Source organism: Hyperolius riggenbachi, chromosome 4 (assembly GCF_040937935.1).
Source record: "Hyperolius riggenbachi isolate aHypRig1 chromosome 4, aHypRig1.pri, whole genome shotgun sequence".
NCBI lineage: Eukaryota > Metazoa > Chordata > Amphibia > Anura > Hyperoliidae > Hyperolius > Hyperolius riggenbachi.
Genome location: NC_090649.1, coordinates 238,723,627 through 238,744,833, shown reverse-complemented (window position 1 = coordinate 238,744,833; position 21,207 = coordinate 238,723,627). Strand labels below are relative to the sequence as shown.

The following is a 21,207-nucleotide window of genomic DNA, read 5'->3' as shown; positions in this document are numbered from 1 at the left end:
AGCCGTTATATGACTTATCCTGCTCCTGCACAAGTTCGGCATTAATTACTATTCCCCCTCCAGGTACACGTGGATAGTGGGGAATGATGTAATTTGGCATCCAGCTATTGCTGGCGGCCGAATTACAGTGTTTTAAAAGTAACTTCAGCTCCATCCTCTGAAGGTGCTGAAGTTACTCATGGTGCGCCGCCATAGCCGTAATTCCTATTACGGCCTATGGTGGTGCCGGCCGCACCCAAATCTCCTGTGCTGGATTCCTAGTGTTCAAGGTTAGATAGTGTGGTAGAAGTACATCAGTAAAATTAATGATATACTGCTAGCGGTATTATCAAGAGCCCAATAGTAGAATATCCGTAATATTGACGACATTCTATTAGCGACTTTACCTGGCACCCAAATTTCCGCACACCCTTTTTTTTTAACATATTATCCAAGCACAAAACCATTCCTCTTGTATATATCCACTTTAACTTTTCCTAAGTTTGTTTTGTTTGCTGGGTGGTGAAAAGGTGTTATATAGAAAAGTTCTGAAAAAATAAAACCTTGTACACAAAATGAGGACTAGGGCTTGACAGAAATCGGGACTTGATCCCTTGGGCTACAGTTCGGAAAGTTATTTTACTATGTAGAGAGGTGGAAGGATGATGTGTAGTGCACAAAGTAGCGACTTCCAGTAGGCAGGATGAATGGAAAGGACATTGGCCTCAATTCACTAAACTTATCTCCTGTCTTTAATAACTCTTCTAGAGTTGTTACCATGGTGATAAGGCATGTAGTATTCAGGAAACATTTTACCTCAGGCAAGCCTAAAGTTAACTCTTCTGTCTTTAAATTAACTCTCCAATCCTTAAAATAACTCCAGAGTTAAAGACAGGCTGTTAATTAACTGCGTGTGAAAATAACTACAGAGGAGGTAAATTAACTACAGAGGAGGTAAATTAACTACAGAGGAGGTAAATTAACTACAGGAGAGGTAACTTAAGGAATGAAGAGGTAAGATAACTCTCTCACGTGTGGAGGTAAGTTTTCTCTTGCTTTATTATCTCTAGCATGATCTTAGTGAATTGAGGCCAATGTGCGAGGGGGTCGATCGGATGTCGCTAAGGATCAGGCATGCCGATTGTTAGGTAATTTTGGCGGAGTCGTCTACACATGCTAGTTTCTTGCCTTATGCAGTGTGTGTAGCTTAACTATGTCCTATGTCTCATCAACCTGGCAGATGAAAGGAAAGGCGGTGAAAGCAATCCTATAATGTATAATAATAATAAGTGGTAAGGTAGCATAATATTCTGTAAACTGGCATTGCTCTCCGGCTTGCTTAATGGGAGAGGGGGCACTCTCTGACTACTTATGATGGGTAGGGCTTTCTGGCTACCTATGAGAGGGGGGGGGGGGGGGCTCTCTGGCTACCTATGGTGGGGGGTCTTTCTGGCAGCCTTTACTGGCGGGTTTCTCTGGATACCTATACTGGGAGCATCTTCTCCACTTACCTAATATTGACCCTCTATCACCACCTATACAGGGGACCTCTCTTTCCATCTGGGGGTACCTTCTCTGACTACCTAATGCTGGGAGTGCCCTCTCTGGCTACCTATACACCTATTATTTTGGGGGCTCCTCTCTGGCTACCTTCTACGAGGGGGCAGGGGGGTTCTGGCTTTCAATACTGAAATAAACTCATCTGGCTACATGTACAGGGGGCTACCTCTGGCTACCAACTACTGGAGGACTACTTAACACTGGGGGGCACCTCTGTTTGCCACATCACAACAGTGTGTACGAGTCTGTGGGAGAAGAACTAGAATCCCTGCAAAATCCATCTTCTCCTTGCAGGGACGTAGCTACTACATCCCTTCCTGCCACACACTCCCGCCACACACACAGTTCCCATTTATTGATCTCAGTTCCTGTGTGTGTGTCAATGAGATGGTGCCGTCATTAACAAAAAACAATACTTACAAGCCCACACATTACTTCTTGTTTGCATAGTAATACTACGCACAGGAAAATTATGTGCGAGGACATCTTGTGGCCAAATAGTAAAATTACATCCACAAACATTTTTTTTTCATTAAAACACATTTTTTTTACATTTATAATTAACCCCTTACCTCCCACACACTTGTAAAAAAATTATATACAATAATATATATATATATATATATATATATATATATATATATATATATATATATATATATATATATATATATATATATATATAGTTACCTTAGGGACTGAACTTTTTTATCATGTATGTCAGGAGGATATACAGTAAAGTATGGAGAAGCCTTACAACTAACCTTAGTTAGGCTACCTTAAAGAGAGTGGCTGGGGAAGGGAGAGGGGTATGTGCAGGATAGTGTGGATGTATATGTGTAGGAATGTGTTATAAAAATAAAAAAAGAGTATATACAGTGGGTTGCAAAAGTATTCGGCCCCTTGAAGTTTTCCACATTTTGTCATCTTACTGCCACAAACATGAATCAATTTTATTGGAATTCCACATGAAAGACCAATACAAAGTGGTGTACACGTGAGAAGTGGAACGAAAATCATACATGATTCCAAACATTTTTTACAAATAAATAGCTGCAAAGTGGGGTGTGCGTAATTATTCAGCCCCCTTTGGTCTGAGTGCAGTGAGTTGCCCATAGACATTGCCTGATGAGTGCTAATGACTAAATAGAGTGCACCTGTGTGTAATCTAATGTCAGTACAAATACAGCTGTTCTGGGACGGCCTCAGAGGTTGTCTAAGAGAATATTGGGAGCAACAGCACCATGAAGTCCAAAGAACACACCAGACAGGTCAGGGATAAAGCGATTGAGAGATTTAAAGCAGGCTTAGGCTACAAAAAGATTTCCAAAGCCTTGAACATCCCACGGAGCACTGTTCAAACGATCATTTAGAAATGGAAGGAGTATGGCACAACTGTAAACCTACCAAGAAAAGGCCGTCGTCCTAAACTCACAGGCCGAACAAGGATAGTGCTGATCAGAAATGCAGTCAAGAGGCCCATGGTGACTCTGGACGAACTGCAGAGATCAGCTCAGGTGGGGGAATCTGTCCATAGGACAACTCTTAGTCATGCACTGCACAAAATTGGCCTTTATGGAAGAGTGGCAAGAAGAAAGCCATTGTTAACAGAAAAGCATAAGAAGTCCCGTTTGCAGTTTGCCACAAGCCATGTGGGGGACACAGCAAACATGTGGAAGAAGGTGCTTTGGTCAGATGAGACCAAAACTGAACTTTTTGGCCAAAATGCAAAACGGTATGTGTGGCAGAAAACTAACACTGCACATCACTCTGAACACACCATCCCCACTGTCAAATATGGTGGTGGCAGTATCATGCTCTGGGATTGCTTCTCTTTAGCAGGGACAGGAAAGCTGGTCAGAGTTGATGGGAAGATGGATGGAGCCAAATACAGGGCAATCTTGGAAGAAAACCTCTTGGAGTCTGCAAAAGACTTGAAACTGGGGCAGAGGTTCACCTTCCAGTAGGACAACGACCCTAAACATAAAGCCAGGGCAACAATAGAATGGTTTAAACTATTGGAGAAACTATTACCTAGCTGGAGGGACTGATATACGACTAGAGAGGTCTCATTTGGAGACCAAGTGGATATTCCAGTTTGAAACTATGACAGCTTCGAGGCATAATCTTGAAGTAGATGTTAACAGCTTCATTGCTAATGATTAGTGCTATGCAGGAATTATCGCAACCTCGACCTCTGCTTCCTAGCTGACTCTCTAAAACCCCTGGGCTCCCTGTCATCCTACACTGACCCCGAGTCAGCATCCATCTACTACTCCACCACAGTCACCGCTGTCATGAACACAGCCGCCCCTCTCATCAACTTCCACCCCCGCCGCATCAACAGACAGCCCTGGCTGACTGAACCCATCAAACAACTGAAAAAACAGTCCAGGGCAGTGGAGGAAAAGCTCCAATGCAGATGACTTCGCCCACTATAAAAACATGCTGCTCCAGCTCAGGGACGCTCTCTCACTTGCAAAGCAGTCATACTTCTCTACACTTATTTCTTCACAATCCCATAACCCTAAACAACTCTTCAACACCTTCAGCTTTCTTCTCCACCCCCCGCCTAACCCTACAACCACAAGCTTGTCTGCAGAAGACTTTGCAGCATATTTTGTGAGCAAAATTGAAACACTACAGAACAGCTTTTAAAAGCAACCCTCTTCACCGGTCCAATCACCTCTTCCTTTTTCCTCTCTGCCCGGCAGCTCCCCTACTATCATCTATCCCTCTCCACATAACCACTCACCCACTCAAACCTCCTCCCCGCTAACAATCTTCTCCGCCTTAACTGAACAGCGTCTTTCTTCACTAATCTCTAAAGCTCATCTTACTACATGCGCCTCAGACCCTATACCCTCTCATCTTATCCCCTAGCTCTCCTCCCCCCTCATTCCTGCTTTAACAACACTGTTTAACCTTTCCATCTCAACTGGCACTTTCCCTTCTTCTTTTAAACAAGCTATCATAACACCACTAATCAAAAAACCCTCTTTAGACTCTACTGCCCTTTCTAATTATCGCCCAGTCTCTCTCCTTCCCTTTGCCTTCTAACTGCTGGAACGCCACATTTAATCAGAGTTGTCTAACTTTCTCTCTGCTAATTCCCTGTTGGACCCTTTCCAGTCTGGCTTCCGCCTTCAACACTCTACGGAAACCGTTCTCACTAAGGTTGCCAATGACCTCCTAGCTGCTAAAGCCAAAGGCAGATTTTCGGTACTAATACTCCTAGATCTGTCCTCTGCCTTCGACACTGTTGATCATACCCTATTTCTCCAGACCCTCTCAACACTGGGAATCAAGGGCCTAGCACACTCCTGGCTCAACTCTTACATGTCTGGACGTTCTTTCATGGTCTCCTATGTCAATACCAACTCCTCTCCATGCTCACTGTCTGTGGGAGTACCACAAGGGTCCGTCCTTGGACCCCTCCTCTTTTCCATTTACACCCATGGCCTGGGACAGATAATAAGCTCTTTTGGGTTTCAATATCACCTCTATGCTGATGACACCCAAATTTATTGTTTTGCCCCAGACCTCTCCACACTACTATCAAAGTCCCCGAATGTCTATCCGCTGTATCTACATTCATGTCATCCCACTTCCTTAAACTCAATATGAGCAAAACGGAGATTGTGATATTTCCACCTTCGCTCTCTGTTCCACCTCCCATTGTCACAATCAATGTAGATAACCCCCCAATAGCATCAACCCCCAAAGCTCGTTGCCTAGGGGTAACTCTGGACTCTGAGCTCTCCTTTAAACCACATATTAACACTTTAACTACCTCCTGCTACTTCCATCTCAAAAACATTTCCAGAATCCGTCCCTTCCTTTCACAAGAAGCAACTAAAATGATTGTACATGCCCTAATCATCTCCCGTCTTGACTACTGCAACACCCTACTCTGTAATCTACCAAAAAGAAGACTGGTACCTCTCCAATCCCTACTAAACTCTGCGGTCCGTCTCATCTACCTCTCTTCTAGATCCTCTGAGGCAGCCCCTCTCTGCCAATCCCTCTATTGGCTACCAGTTGCCCAAAGGATCCAGTTTAAACTTCTCACACTTGCATACAAAGCTCTACACAAGCTATCACCTCCATACATTTCCTCTTTAATCTCCAGATACCTCCCCGCCCGGACCCTCCGTTCCTCACAGTAGACCCTTTTGTCCTCCAGCCTAGTCACCTCCTCTCACTCTCGCATCCAAGACTTCTCACGGGCTGTCCCTCTCCTTTGGAACTTCCTTCCTCAGCCGGTTCGTCATGCCACGAGTCTGGAAACCTTCAAACGTACTCTGAAAACACACCTGTTTAGACAAGCCTATAATTTGCTATAGGCAGCACTGAAGGCACACTGGCTCACCCACTAATCCTTGTGTTTCCTTGCCTTTTGTTTCCTCCCCACTACCCTCTAGATTGTAAGCCCGCAAGGGCAGGGACCTCCTCCTAGTGTTTCTCATACTGCTGTTATTTTAACATATGTACATGTACCAACTACATATCAACTATGTATGTATATGTATTTATTCTATTCAATGTCATGACTGTACAGTGTCTTGTATTATGTATATTTGTTCCTCATTATTTGTTTGTACTATGTACGGAAGATGCTGGCGCTATATAAATAAAAAAAAATAATAATAATTAGTGGGGTTCACCTCACTTTTCCTCATTTTTTTCTTGTGGCAGCTCCCTCCCTCTTCATGTTTTTTTTTTTTTTTTCCTTCTTCTTCAATGTATTTTTAAAATAAATTATTTTAATTAATTTATTTTCATTTTATTTAAATTTGATTTTACTTTTTTTTTACTATGGTACTTATAGGGAATTATAATTGCTGCCTGAACTGTAATTTAGTAGTTATAACTAACTGGAAAGGTTATATGACAAACATTGAAATGTTTATGCTGGATATTTATAGGCATTCCATATTTTATATACTTAGTATCTTAATTATTGTATATATGGCCGTACAAAAGTAAGCAATGCATGTGAATGGACATACTGTAAATAGCTATGTCTGTGAATAGATATACTGCTATTGAATTGTAATGTAGTTTGGTTACTGGCCCCCTCAATAATGCTAGGGTATGGGAGTGTTGGTGTAAATATTGGAATATGCTGGTCCTAGTATGTTCCATTGTATATGAACACGTTATGGAATTATTGTAAGAATGTAACAGATTATCATGTCTTGTATGCATACTATGTAGGAGGCGTTTGGGATTAAATTGGTCTTTATTCATACAAATATTTGAAGGTAATGCATGCACAAAGTCCAATAAGGAACATACACAGCAAAAAGTCCCAGCTGTGATTGAGAGTTTCAATTTATCATAAACTCCTGTAGATGCCATGTTGCACACACAATATCCTCACTATAACAGCCCAGGAGAGGATGACCACCACCACACCCTATGAAAATGGACTCACCAGACCACAAGACCTTGACACAGGCCTAATCATTCGCACACTGGGACTCTTTGGGCTGCCCCCCACCTCTCCGGCTCAGATGTAAACGGGACAAAGGCAATAAATCTTCACAGTACAGTAATTTTCTTATTGTTCAGCCAACATGCAGATAATGGAAAGGCCTCACATAGTATAAAACTGTACCAAAATTATTAAAATATCAAAAGATTTTGCACTCACAAAATCTTGGATAAAAAGATAGCACTTTGGGCTTGATTTATCAAGCTGCGCTGCTAAAGCAGCACAACTCAATGAGAGGAGTGCAAGCTCAGCACATGTTACGCTGTGGTTATGCAGCATAGTGTGCACAGGTAACTTTTGCATGCTCCTTGTAACTAATGGCCGCCTCACTCGTCCCACCCTGAGCCCCGTCAGGTCCGGTGGCTTTCTAGGACGTGATCCTGGCACTTTGATTGGCCCAATAGGCTGCCTGTCACTTGACAGGAAGCTGATTGGGACAATCAACTTACAGGGATCACGTTATTAAAGCCACTGGACCCGGCAGGGCTCAGCTCGGGATGAATGGAGCGGCCGTAAGGCCCGGTTCACATTAGCGGTGGCCGTCCGGAATCGCCGTGCCGGAGCCGGACCGCTTTCAGAACGGACGGAACGGACGCACGGCATGGCAATGAAAGCCTATGCGTCCGTTCACATGCGTCCGTTCTGCCGGACCGGAGCCGGACCGGATCCGGGCCGGATCCGGACTCCGGCGTCCGTTCCAACATGCGCTATTTTTTGGTCCGGCTCCTCCGGCAGCCGTATCCGGAGCGGAGCCGGACTGCACCATCCGGCCAATACAAAGCAATGAGAGCCGGAGAGCGCACAACACACTGGCTACAAAAACCGGACGTTCTACCCCACTTCCTATGCATTTTGGATGGGGACCACATGGGCCCAGCGAAGAGTGGGGCAGCAGCGATTTCATGCTGGAGCTCTTTTTGCCAGCAACATGTCTGATATGTCTGAAGGAGGCGAACAACAGAGAGAATTCCCAGGTTTACGAGTAAAAATGCCTGGATCCATGGTCCCAACTGCAGTCTCTGTATCCACGGATGGTCTCCACACGTCCACCTGTCTCCAACAATGACCCCAGACCCTTCTGCTGACCTCCCAGACCCCAGGCTGACCTCCCAGACCCCAGGTAATTAAAAGGATGTTATCTCCTTAAGAAACCGGATCCGGACCGCAACCGTGTTCACACCGCACGGAAACCGGATGCAAACGGACCGGATCCGGATAGGAACCGTACGGATCAGGTCCGGTCCGGATACGGTGCGGTCCGGACATCCGGTGCGGTTTTTACTAAACCGCAAGTGTGAACGGGGCCTTAGATACAAGGAGCGTTACAAGGTGCGTGCATAACTTACCAGCGCATGCAACGCTGCACTAGCGTAGCATAGCGTAGCATAGCGTAGCATAGCGTGCGCTGAGCTTGCGTTCCTCTCATTAAGCCATGCTGCTTTAGCAGGAATCAAGCCCAAAGTATTTATGATGGGCTTTATCCCTTTATGTTGGGCACTGGCTGGCTCCAGAGTCTGGATGCGGAAGTGAGAGCAGTAGGATAACGTGGGGATCTTCAACAGCATTTCAGCACTGTAGTGGAGGTTTCTGGGTGTGCCGATCCGCACACAGAGAAGGACTTTGAGAGCCAGCTCGTGCCCAACATAACAAGAAAAACTCTGCAATATTTTAATATATTTGGTACAGTTTACACTATGTGAGCACTGGCGAACTGAGGGGGCTATTCCGGGTGTCTGGAACCTCCCCCCTGCACTGAGCTGTGTATTCAGCCAGGGAAGCCTGCATAATATAAACAGCCTCATTCTCCCTCCCTTCTTACTTCTGGTGCTTCCCTCCAGCTAATAGAATAAGAGAGGCAGCCCAGCTTCCCTCACAAGAAGATGCAGCCTGCAGTGAGAGAATGTTGATTATGGAGTCCTGGACTCTCCACAGCACAGAAGTGTCCGACATGATGAAATTAGAGTGCAGGCAAGCTGGTAAATATGCACAGCATGATGCAGAGCTTGCCTGGACTCAGGGTCCGTGGGCAAACATCTGTCTGGTCTCTCCCCATTGTTATAATGACTGCATGTGTGGGTAAGGTGTTTAACAAGCTGAAAAGTTTTTGACAGTCCCTAGACTCCAGGAGGGCTTCTTTCTGACTTGTGTGAGAGACTGACAGGGACAGGAGTCCGATTACAGGCAAGTAGCCTGTCTGATGTGGGACTGCAATACAGATAAGTTTTCTGCTCCATCTCAGGCTATTCTCAATTTCTCCACTCCTCTCTCTGGGCTAGTGCAACGCCAAAATAACAATAGCAATCGCTAGCAATTTGTGAGTGTGATTTTGTGAAGTGATTTTCAGAGCGATTTTTGAATGAATTGCTCAAAAACATGCTACATGCAGTATACCTGCGATTTTGAAAAAATCACAACGCTGCTGTGGGAACACCCACATAGGGTAACATTAGTCAAGCGCTTTTCAAATCACTGTTGATTTGAAAAACGCTCAGAAGCACTCTTGGTGTGCACCAGCCTCCTTCATTCACCTTTGTTTCCCTCTTCCCCTAGAGCTGGCTGTGTGTTCTTGTCATACAGGAAAGCTAAATAAAAGTGCAATCCTGGTGAGGCAAAATATTATTATTTAGTATTTATATAGCGCCGCCATCTTACGCAGATGCATATATCCCTGCATCATATGGGTATCGCTTGCGCTATGTGACACTATGTAGCATATTCCACTGAATTGTCCAAACTAAGTCTATCTCCTGTTCCTCTCTTGGGGAGTTGTTCCAGCGCTGTACCCCGTTCACATTTGCTGCTACCAGAAGCCCTCAGAAACACTTGTGTCCTTGAGTACTTCCAAAGATAGGCAGCTCCGTAATACGCCAGCGCACTTTTGTGCATGGGCAGTATGGAGCCAACTGTATTCGGAAGCACTCGGGGACATACGTGCTTCTGGACCTTTCAGGAACCCCCCCCCCCCCCCTTAAAAATCCTGCGTTTGCCCCTGGTGAGACCTTTCCTTTGAGGTATTATCTGCATGTTGGCATGAACAGCACTGCACTGTGAAGAAGATATATTGCCTTGGTCCTGTCTACATCTGAGCCAGAGAGGTGAAGGACAACCCAAAGTGTCCCAATGGACCATTAGGCTTGGACTTTCTGCTATTTGTTGTGCATGCACTACCTTTTAATTTTTGGTTATCTATGATTATATGAAGGAGCAGCTCCAATCTAAAACGAATTGAAGTGTATTACACGTGTAGTGCTCATCCTCCTATTGCTATATATGGTTTGTATTTATACCCACGTAGATAGTATGGTAGCTAGTTAGGGTAAGATCTGAATATGGTGATTGTAATTGTAACTGCTGTCTGCTTGGGCAGCTGGATATGGCCAGGATCCCTTGGTAGGGTTAAAGGTCTTTAAAAGGACGCATGTAACGCTAACTAAATAGCTCCTAATGAATCCGTATTCTACAAGTATGAAACGTGTAGGAATTGCTACCAGCAGTGTGTCTGATGCTGTTATGTGGGAGTGGACACAGAGGTGCCAGAGAGGTGCAGGTCTAGGCATCCGGAGGGAGACTGAACCGAGCAGGACTCTGCAAGGAACCTGACCACAGACAGCCTGCCTGCTATTGATTTAAATGTACATTACCACTGATGTCTGTGAGTAGGATTCTTTCAAATTTTTCTTCAGATGTTTAATCTCACTTTATTTTCAGACATTAACCACTTTACCCCCACAGGTGCAGATATCTCTGCCCCTTTTTCCACCCTGTCAACACCAGGGACGGAGATATTCGCACCTCCTGCCGCTGTCCGCGCTCCCGCTCGCTTGTGTGTGCGCTCCTGCGCTCGTGCACGCCGTCGGCCGCTCGCCCGGAGATCAATGAACAGGAAAAACCATTCCTGTTCATTGATCTAAGCCTCCCGCAATGATCGTCTGCTTCTATGAGAAGCAACGTGATCATTGTGGGGAAAAAAAAGGTCTCCCAGCCTCATTGCTCTTCCTGTAAGTGTCCTTCGGACGCTTACAGGTCGCATGAGCAAAAAGTTACTGTGGCCATCTTGTGGCCAAATAGTAAAACTACACCCTAAAGCATTTTTCATATACAAATACATTAGTTTTACACTATAAATTAACTCATTACCTCCCACACTCCCCAATTTTTTATTTTTTTTGTAATTAAAAAAAAATTACAATAAAAAAATACATAAATAGTTACCTTAGGGACTGAACTTTTTAAATATTTATGTCAAGAGGGTATAACACTGTTACTTTATAAACTATGGGCTTGTAATTAGGGATGGACGCAAAACTGAAAAAAATGCACCTTTATTTCCAAATAAAATAGTGGCGCCAAACATTGTGATAGGGACATAATTTAAACAGTTTTATAACCGAGACAAATGAGCAAATAAATTCCATGGGTTTTAATTACAGTAGCATGCATTATTTAAAAACTAAAATGGCCAAAAACTGAAAAACAATGATTTTTTTCCCACATTTTTTCCTATTTTCCCATTAAAAACATTTAGAATAAAATAATTCTTGGCATAATGTCCCACCTAAAGAAAGCCTAATTGGTGGGGAAAAAAAACCAAGATATAGTTCATTTCATTGTGATAAGTAATGATAAAGTTATAGATGAATGAATGGAAGGAGCGCTGTAAGGTTAAAATTGCTCTGGTGTTTCAGGGGTAAAACCCCTCAGTTGTGAAGTGGTTAAAATAAATAATGGTGATAGAAAGGACCAGTGTGGTTTGAATGAGAAAACGACATCTTTTGCATCTGAATTCTTTTAAATACGCATGGTGGGGAGTGTGATGGGGCGTGGGTAGAGGTGTGGCAGGGGTATGTCTTAAAGTGCCCCTCTTTCTTATGTCAAAATGTTGGGAGGTATGGGAAGAGGAGATATTCAGATCAAACATCAGAAAAGGTTTATATTTGGAGAAGAGGTGAAGGTTTCCCATACAATACACACAAAAAAATGCTTCAATGAATATTTATTCTTACCCTTTTTGATTATTCTGCTTATATTTGATAAAAACCTGATTCCATCTTTTATTCCTGCAGTCACAGTAATATCAGAATAGTTGTCTCCAAACCAGTGTACAGCAATTGAAGTATTCGTCCCACGAATGGGATTAGTTGGCACAGCGATGAAATATGATGGACTAGAAAATAAAGTGTAAAGAAGTATGTTAATGTTTCTTTATTTCTGTTACCTGTCCTCCTTTATTCTTCAGTAACATTGGCACCTAAACAACACAACATATGCATGATGAGCTAAGATGTCATGGTATGCTGATACATCAATTAGGTGACTTGGAGGGAATTAATGTGTACTAGGTAGTGTTTATTTGCTGTATGATTTAAACCTATGATGTCGTTGCTGTTTTTAGACTGTGTACTTTCATGTGGTGGGAGCATCTTGAGATCATATAATATATAGTACAGGTAGTCCCTGGTTGACAAACAAGATAGGGACTGTAGGTTTGTCCTTCATCTTAATCTGTCCATAAGTCGAAACACTGTGCCATCTCTGTCCCCGTACCTCTTTTATGCCTCCCAGTGTAATTTCTGCTCAACTGTGCCTTCAGTGTCCCTCTCTGCCTCGACTTTGTCCCCCTGTTCCCTCAGTGTACCCCTCTGTGCCACCTCTGCCTCCACTGTGTCCTTCTGGACTACCTTTGTCCCCCTGTCCTCCTTTGTGCCTCCTTCTGTCCCCCTTTGTGCCTCCTTCTGTTCTAGTGATGATCGTAATGTGCTAATGTCGCTTAAGTGAAACCTCACATAAAATGTCACAGTTACGTCTATACGTAGTTAAGAATTTGATCTTGAATTACAGTAACTAATTTCACGAAATCAATTTGTAAATTTCACCTTGCTTTTGCAAAGTTTTGAACGTGGCTTTCATAGAAGATTGTTTGCATATATTGTGAAATTACTTTTGCAAAAATGAGAAGAACAAGTCAAAATTATTTTTCAAAAAGACCTTGTTATTCACAGAAAAATGGTTTTAAACTCGAGAAAATAATTTTTTCCTGCACTACACTTTAATATATACAGGGATGTGCATACATAATTTATACATTTTAAAGAACACCTGTGGCTTTAAAAAAGAGAGAAAGGAAAGACTTTCCTTAGTAGAAGGAACCCTCTGGACACCAGGGATCCAGTGCTGGGGACCGACTGGAATTTCGCGACTGTGCTCCCATCCATGAACAAGTGCTGTCATACTGCATAGGGGCAGGATGCCTCACGACTGCGGAGAAGCACAGAGCTGCTGAGCCCAAACAACGTTGTAGTACTGTGAAGCATCTCTGCACTCATTCATAGATGGGAGCGTGGAAGCAAACTTCCAGAGGGTCCCAATGCTGGATCATAGGTTGGCTTATGTTTGCTTTAAAATGCATGAAATGTGTATGCAGAACGTGGAACATGCTACAAAGAATAATGTACCACAGCAAAATGGATTTACCGAGTTTAAAAAACATTTTGTTCTTTGAATTGTTTAAAATCAATTTTCTCAAAAACTACCGTACTCTTGTTCACACTGAATGAAATTTTGCATTTGTAGGCCATTTGTAATGGTGTGTCGTTCGTAAGTCAGGTATTGATAAGTCGGGGACTCCCTGTAATTGGTTGTTGTGTTGCACAAAAAACGTTTTAGCCATTTATTTAGGAAAGGGTTCTTTACAGTAAGAATGATTAAGATGTGGAATGCATTGACACAGGAAGTCGTTATGGCAAACTCTATACCTGACCTTAAAGGGGGCTTAGATGCTTTCCTTGAAGACATCCATGGCTACAATTACTAGGTAATGCCTAATGATGTTGGTCCGGGGATTTTGTCTGGTTGCCATCTGGAGTCGGGAGGGAATTTTTCCCTTTTGGGGCTAATTGGACCATGCCTTGTAGGGGTTTTTTCGCCTTCCTCTGGATCGGCAGGGATGTGTGGGGGAGCAGGCTGGTGTTGTACTTTGTTCTCTGGTTGAACTCGATGGACGTGTGTCTTTTTTCAGCCAAAATATCTATGTAACTATGTAACCTGTTGCTCAGTTGTTCCCATGCAATATAGCCTATTTTCAACAAAAGCTGTGACTGTCAGTGTTTTTTGATGCATTCAATTTATGCTTGTGTGCCTACTTGCATGGGTTCCCGTAAGTGTAGAAACCAGTTTGAAGGAAGAGACCTTTTCATCAATGAACCTACAGTATGGAACTAATAGTTTTTACTGCTGTCTGAGTTGCATTGTTATGTTTTCGATTTGACCATACCCCTGTAGAATCTACTCTTTTCTATTTGAGTTACCTGTAAGATTAGTACAGTTAAATTTGAAACAGACAATTTGGTTGCAATGATCGGCACCTAGTTTTGGCCGCCACCATAGGCCCATGTTAATTTCTCCAAATACTAGCTGGAAATTTGGTGCAAGAGGCACCCATGGTAGGGTTAGATAGTGGTTCCTATATAGTTGAATTCTGCAGGGAAAGTGGCAGCAATGCTGGGAGCAGTAGTTCACCGGAGTTTGGCTACACTGTAGTTGAACTCCACTGCAAAATAGCGGCGATAGTGATCTGCTGCTATTGTAGCAAAACTCTGTAAGAACAACAGAGAGTAAGCTGGGAGAAGTAGTTCACCAGAGTTTTGCAACACTGTAGCCGAACTCCGGTGGAAAAAAGTGGAAAGTAGGGGGGTTAGGGTTAGGAGTATAGTGGTGGTTAGTGTTAGCAATAGGTGAGGGTAGTTATGGTTAGGCATAGGTAAAAGAGGATTCAAGTGAGATTTAGTATACAGAGTGGCATAGTAGGTTATTGGAATAATTCTTGATATTCTACTATAGCGGATAGTAATTAGTAAAATTACCAATATTCTACTATAGGGGATATATTCAAATATCAGTAAAAATAACAATATTCTATTACCGCTATTTACGCCCATTTTGCATATAATCAAATATTGTTTTGATTTGGCCATATACTAATAGTACAAACACTTTTCTATTTGAGTTCTCTACAAGAGATGTGCACATTTCAATTTGTGCATGGCATTAAAAAGTAGCACTATTCAGAATTGGGGTTATAGTATCTCTTGGCATACTGATTATCTGCTGAGTATCTGCATTTAATGTCTATTTCAGTTATAATTAGGGACAAGTGGTTTTCCAGACTTGGTACATCTACACAAGTCACATGCTAGTTTAAGCTAGTTTAAGCAGGTTGCTATTAGTTTTCTTCTCTAAGATTACTAGTTTGTCTCACATTGGATAAAAACGTACTGTAATCATTTACCTTTCCATTTACTTCTAAGGGCCACCCAACCACACCCTGTGACTGTTTATATCTGCTTACATCAGCTTTTTCTGTGTCTAAAGTCCCGAGAAGAAAGAGGCTTGTTGTATATACACACTATACTTCCTGCCCTTATTCCTATTTATATAGCTATACCATAGGTATCTGTGACATATCACTTTGCATACCACGGTTTGTAAAATAGAATATCAGTTTCAAGTGGTTTTGCTACTTACAAAACTACTCTGAACAGGTTTACAATCATTTGCACCATGGTTCATCAAATGTAAATATAGTGCAGCAAATTCGCATCATACTTTATTTTAGCATATATGTGATGTCCAGATCCCGAAGTCTGGGCACTTCGGGCTCTGGTCGGGCAAAACTAGAAGTGGCCATCTCACTGCGGCCAATGTGAGAAATGATATTAGGATCTCCGGATTTCTGGTGGCAATGTGACAAATGAAGCCGGCTCCTCCCGCTGCCCCCCTTCTATTCATGCTTGGCCTCCAGAGTCATTCGTAGCTGCAGGGAAGCAGAGCGGGAAGGCTGCAGACATTGCTTCTGCCAGCACCCGCTCTGCAGGAACAAATGGCAGGATTCCCTGCCGCTACAAATGACTCTGGGGGACACGCGTGCCCCCGGCTGCCAGAGCTGAATAGGAAGCGGGCAGGGAAGGAGCCAGAGCCGAGGAGCCGGCTTAATTTGTCACATTGCCGCTGGAAATCCAGGAAATCTTAATTAATTTATCACATTGGCCGCAGTAAGATGGCCATTTCTAGTTTTGCCCGGCCAGAGCCCGAAGTGGCCAGACTTCAGGTTCTGGCCGCAACATACCGTATATATGTTTAGAACTGTAATTTTACCATTGTCAAACTACCGGTAAATACATTGTAACTATGATTTCAAAGGGAGAAAATCTGGAAAATAAACTTTCTTCCAAAAAGTATAGTATTTGGTAATTTAAAAAAAAACTATCTACAGAAAATAAATTGTATTCCTCCACCTCCACAACACTATAAAGGGCCCCAGCCTCCATATTTTCCTCAGAAGCTCCTTAGATCCCCTTGAAGCTTCAGCTACAATGTTACATTGGGGTTTTCATCCAGTGTCATCACCTTGAGGACTTATATCTCTTAACAGCAGCTTGAACTTCCATAGTCTATTCTGGGTGGTGGAGTGGCGCTTCTACCACTCATGTTCTTCATCACCTATGGGAAGGGGAGTGTGGCTGCTACAGTCATTAAAGGGAACCTAAACTGAGAGGGATATGAATCTTTCCTTTTAAACAATACTAGTTGCCTGGCAGTCCAGCTGATCTCTTTGGCTGCAGCAGTAGCTGAATAACACACCTGAAACAAGAATGCAGCTAATCTTGTCTGACTTCAGTCAGAGCACCTGATCTGCATGCTTGTTGAGGGGCTGTGGCTAAAAGTATCAGAGACACAGGATCAGCAGGAGAATCAGGCAACTGGTAGTATTTTAAAAGGAAAAATCCATATCCTTCTCAGTTTAGGTTCCCTTTAACCATCATTTGCCTTAACGTCATGTGGCATGTCTTGGGTGATGACTGGATGCACAGGGGGTGGTGGGTGGGGCTGTGCCTAAGCTGCCACTTCTGATTTTGAATTCTAGCCACAACCTATTCCATCTATCTTACCTTAAATCTCTATTCTTTAGCACCTACATTTAACTAAAAGCCTTCCCAGACTGCTACTCTGCTCTTCCTCACCCGTTCTAACTTTAGCCTTGTACATCATCTTTAACCTGTAGTGGGGGGGGGGGGGGGTAAGTACTAATCTCTGGGGGAATCCTCTGAATAGTCTGAGGTTTCCCCAATCTTCTGAGGCCCCTCAGTTCCCGAGCTGGGACTCTCTTTAAAATAGTCAACATTAATGCTGAATATTTCCTGCAGTCGCACTCCCATCATTGAACTAATGTGGCGGCACTGTACGTATGAGAAGTACGGCCTGCACAGTAACACTATGATGCTGCTCCATGCTACTGTGCAATTGCAAACCCATTGGCATGTGCTCAGTGCAGCCGTGCTCATGCACGGAGGAGAGCATAGCCACAAAAATAAAGAGGGTCCCAGCCAGCAGCAAAGGAGTTGTGGAGGTCAGGGAGTACTTTGGAGCATCCAGAGGCTTCAATCTATATTGTTAAGTAGCTAACTTCCCCCCCCCCCCAAACTACTGTGTTGCTTTAACCACTTTCGTGCCAGAAGTCTCTGGCCCCTTAAAAGGAGTACTTTAGTGGGGAAGGGGGAAAAAGAGTTGAACTTACCTGGGGCTTCTAATGGTCCCCCTGCACAGCCGTGTACTCGCTACCGCTGACATCACCAGGAGCATACTGCGCAGGTGCAGACTATACTGGGCCTGCTGCCTGCGCAATGCACTCCTGGTGACAGCAGCGGGAGCAAGAGCACAGCCGCACAAGCGCAGTGGTTTTCCAACTTTAAAGTCGGAAATTCCAGAAGTGAGCCGGAGGCGGAGACCGGAGCATCGGTGAGTGGCTGCGCTGGCACAGGACATCTGCAGGGGACTGTTAGAAGCCCCAGGTAAGTTCAACTCTTCTTCCCCCTACCCCCTTACTAACTCCTTTAAGGACCATAGACTTTTTTGATAAAACCAGGGCTCACCAACGTCACGCCGCATGGACCCATCTTTCTCACCATTCGTGGCACTCTCCCATTGCTGCAGCCCATTCACTCTGCTGTCAGCATGACAGCAGAGCTCCATGAGCCGGTCAGGAGCCGATTTCAAAGGCTCCTGACCCTGTGCCAATCACAGGGTCCATCTGTGCCAACCATTGAGCCAATCACAGTGATCACAGGGTCTAAAGCCAATGAAATCAACTCTTGACCGGCTCTGTGAGATCTGCTGTCATACTGACAGCAGAACAAGTGGGCTGCAGTGACAGGGGAGCAGCACAAATGGCTATAGCGGCAGGAGTGTGCGGCACAGTAATTGAAATCTACGCCCTGGCAGGGACAACGGGTCCCAAACACAGCATAGATATCAATTACTGTAGTGCTGAAGCGGTTAAGCTATGCCTCCCCCCCCCCCCCCATGCCTAAACTAATTTTTGATCAAAGCCCAGATTGAAATTACACCCTTAATACTATGCCTAACCCTGACTTACATCTGCATTTATTGTCACAACTAAAGTGATAGGAATACCGAGACTGACATACTTATTTCCTTTTAAACAATGCAAATTGACTAGCTGTTCTGCAGATCATATGCCCTTAATAGTATTAGCTGTAGATCCCAAACATGCATGCAGATCAAGTGCTCTGACTAAAGTCTGACTAGATTGGCTTTATGCTTGCTTCAGGTGTGTCATTCAGACACTACTGCAGCCAAAAGATCAGCAAGACTGCCAGATAACTGGTATCATTTAAAAATAACTGGGTTCCTTTTAACATAGCCTGACTCTTCCCCTTACAAATAACCCTAATCCACCCATAACATTTAGTTGAGTCTAACATCATCTGTGTTTATGTACAAAAGTTACCATCTTTCCAGCTGAACTTGGCCAACCATCAATAAAGCACAGTACCTGATTGCATAAATATCTATGAACAGCGGAACTCTGGCCCACCCACAAGTCACAGACAACATAATTACTAATGGCGTCATTAAAATATGAAGTAGGGTTACAAAATAGATTTATGGATTCATTCAGTAATGCATATCATTTTATTGCCAACCTATAAGAGCATACAGGGCATACAGAAAAAAAAACATAATCTAAAGGTGGCCACTAATGGTCCAATTTCTAGCGAAAAATCGTTTGAGTGATCAGAAATTTGAATCGGATTGGTTGTAAATAATCTCAGTTGATGGGCACAATCGATTATTATTATTATTTATTGTATTTATAAAGCGCCAACATATTACGCAGCGCTGGTTATGAACGATTACAAAAACAGTAGTCCGATTGGATTTCTGTCAAACCAAAATTTGGATTTTCTTGTTGGTTGTGATAGATAGGAAGCAAAGATTGGTTCGTTGATGGTGTAGTGAACGATATTTCTTACGATCAGAATTATCTGATCGCACGAACAATTTTTTTTTACTAGAAATTGGATCGTTAGTGGCCACCTTAAGGAATAATTCACTGTGCTTTCTTTGATGCATGCACTTGGTCACAGTCTCAGTGTAAGGCTCCCTGCACACTGCAAATCTGTTTTCTGATTCCGATTCCGTTTCCGATTTTCAATTCTGATTTTCCCTGAATACATTCAACAGAAAAATGGATAGAAAAACACAGCATGCAGTAAAGATTAAAAATCTGAATCGGAATCGGAGGTAAAAACAGATTAAAAAGCGTAATTGGAATCGGAAATGCATGCAGTGTGCAAGAGGTCTGATAGCATGCGCTGGAAACAGAAGTGGTCACAGTTTGTGTAAGGCTCGATTCACACTTTAGGGTAAAACTGTCCAATCACTGAATGGACCACAACAGAGAATGGACATTGTGGTGGAGCCTATGTTAAACAATGCCCTGCATCTCTGTTCTGTCTGATGTCCGTGGTGTTCATTGCAGTAATGAAACGCAAAGTCCTGACCTGCACAACATTTCTAGTTACCGAACACAAGTTGGACATGCAATTATGAAATGTCCATTGCAACAGATACATCAGAACATGGCTTCCATGGGCACTAACCCCAGTAGTATGAACCAAGTCTAGGATGGTGTTGGTAAGGCAGAATGAGTGGTGTAGCTTGAGCATGGCTTGGGTGGGACAGAGCATGGATGTGTCAAAGTGTTTCTATTTGTGTTTTACAAATGTAGGACAGTATGCATTCCCTTCGGATTCACCACTTTACTTACTGAACATTTATGCTTGTATACACTTCTTGTGAGATAATTCATAGATGATACTTTGCACACTGGGCAACATATAAACAGGCATTTGAGATGCATGCAGGTGTAAATCTACTAATATTGAGTACATAGAGGGTACCAATGAATAAATATGGGACTGTTGAATAATCAATATGTTACACAGTATGTCTAACTTATCATTATGCACAATAAAGTAAAAAATCAATAGAACCACTTTTAATTAAAATTTCATATAATTTAAAAAACAAAGGATACAACATTTTCAAAACAAAAGGCAAGCTCAACTGGTGACAAGCTGAAACTGCTTCCCCCCCATACACACCTGCTGTGTGTGTATTGGGGGTCATTCATCTGGTATTCTCACTTGCCTATGTGAATAGATATGCAAAGAAGCCAAAAACAAATCTTCCACACTTACCTTGCTCTGCAGGCTAGAAGATACAATGAAAGGATGGCTGTGCATATCACAGGCTGTGGCATAAATATGCACATTTTATTGTTTTCACTCTGACACCAGGATGTGTGATGCTTTTGGACACTGCAGTAGACTGGAAGTATTCTTCTCAACTACTGCATATAAATTAGTCCTAGAGAGTAACCCTGCCTTCAGAACCTGACACCATTGCTACACACCTTGTAAACAAGATAGTACAAAGACATAGGGACAATCCCTTTTATCATATTTCTTAAATTATCCCTGCAGCAAAGTGACTCACCCAGACATCCTGTGCAGTTTGACTACTGGTACTTTCCTCCACAGTTAGCAATGTTACAGAAGAGGCTTTGTTGAAGTGTGAAGTTAAATGAAGGTCATACAGAGGAGATTAGTGTTCTAATGTTGGAACCTCACAATTTGCTTTTATATTTATATAAGCATATTCCAATTAAGTATAAGTAATATAAAGACAGAGGCAAAAAAAAAGTAAAATAAAATAAAAACAACAACAAAAAACTCAAGAAGTTGTTAAGACTGACTAAAGGTGGCCATACATTTAGAGCCGAAATTGGTCGCATTAGTCGATTGGAC

General features: G+C 43.0%; 1 protein-coding gene across 1 annotated transcript in view; it reads right to left on the bottom strand.

Annotated features, from left to right (window-relative positions):
• Positions 1-20,742, bottom strand: part of LOC137571815 (CD109 antigen-like) — a 121,672-nt gene extending 100,930 nt beyond the window's left edge. The window contains 2 exon segments of the mRNA XM_068281493.1: positions 12,043-12,203; positions 20,599-20,742. Coding sequence (XP_068137594.1) covers positions 12,043-12,203; positions 20,599-20,672 — 235 coding nt within the window. The 5' untranslated portion in view covers positions 20,673-20,742.
• Positions 20,743-21,207: the final 465 nt, after the last annotated feature.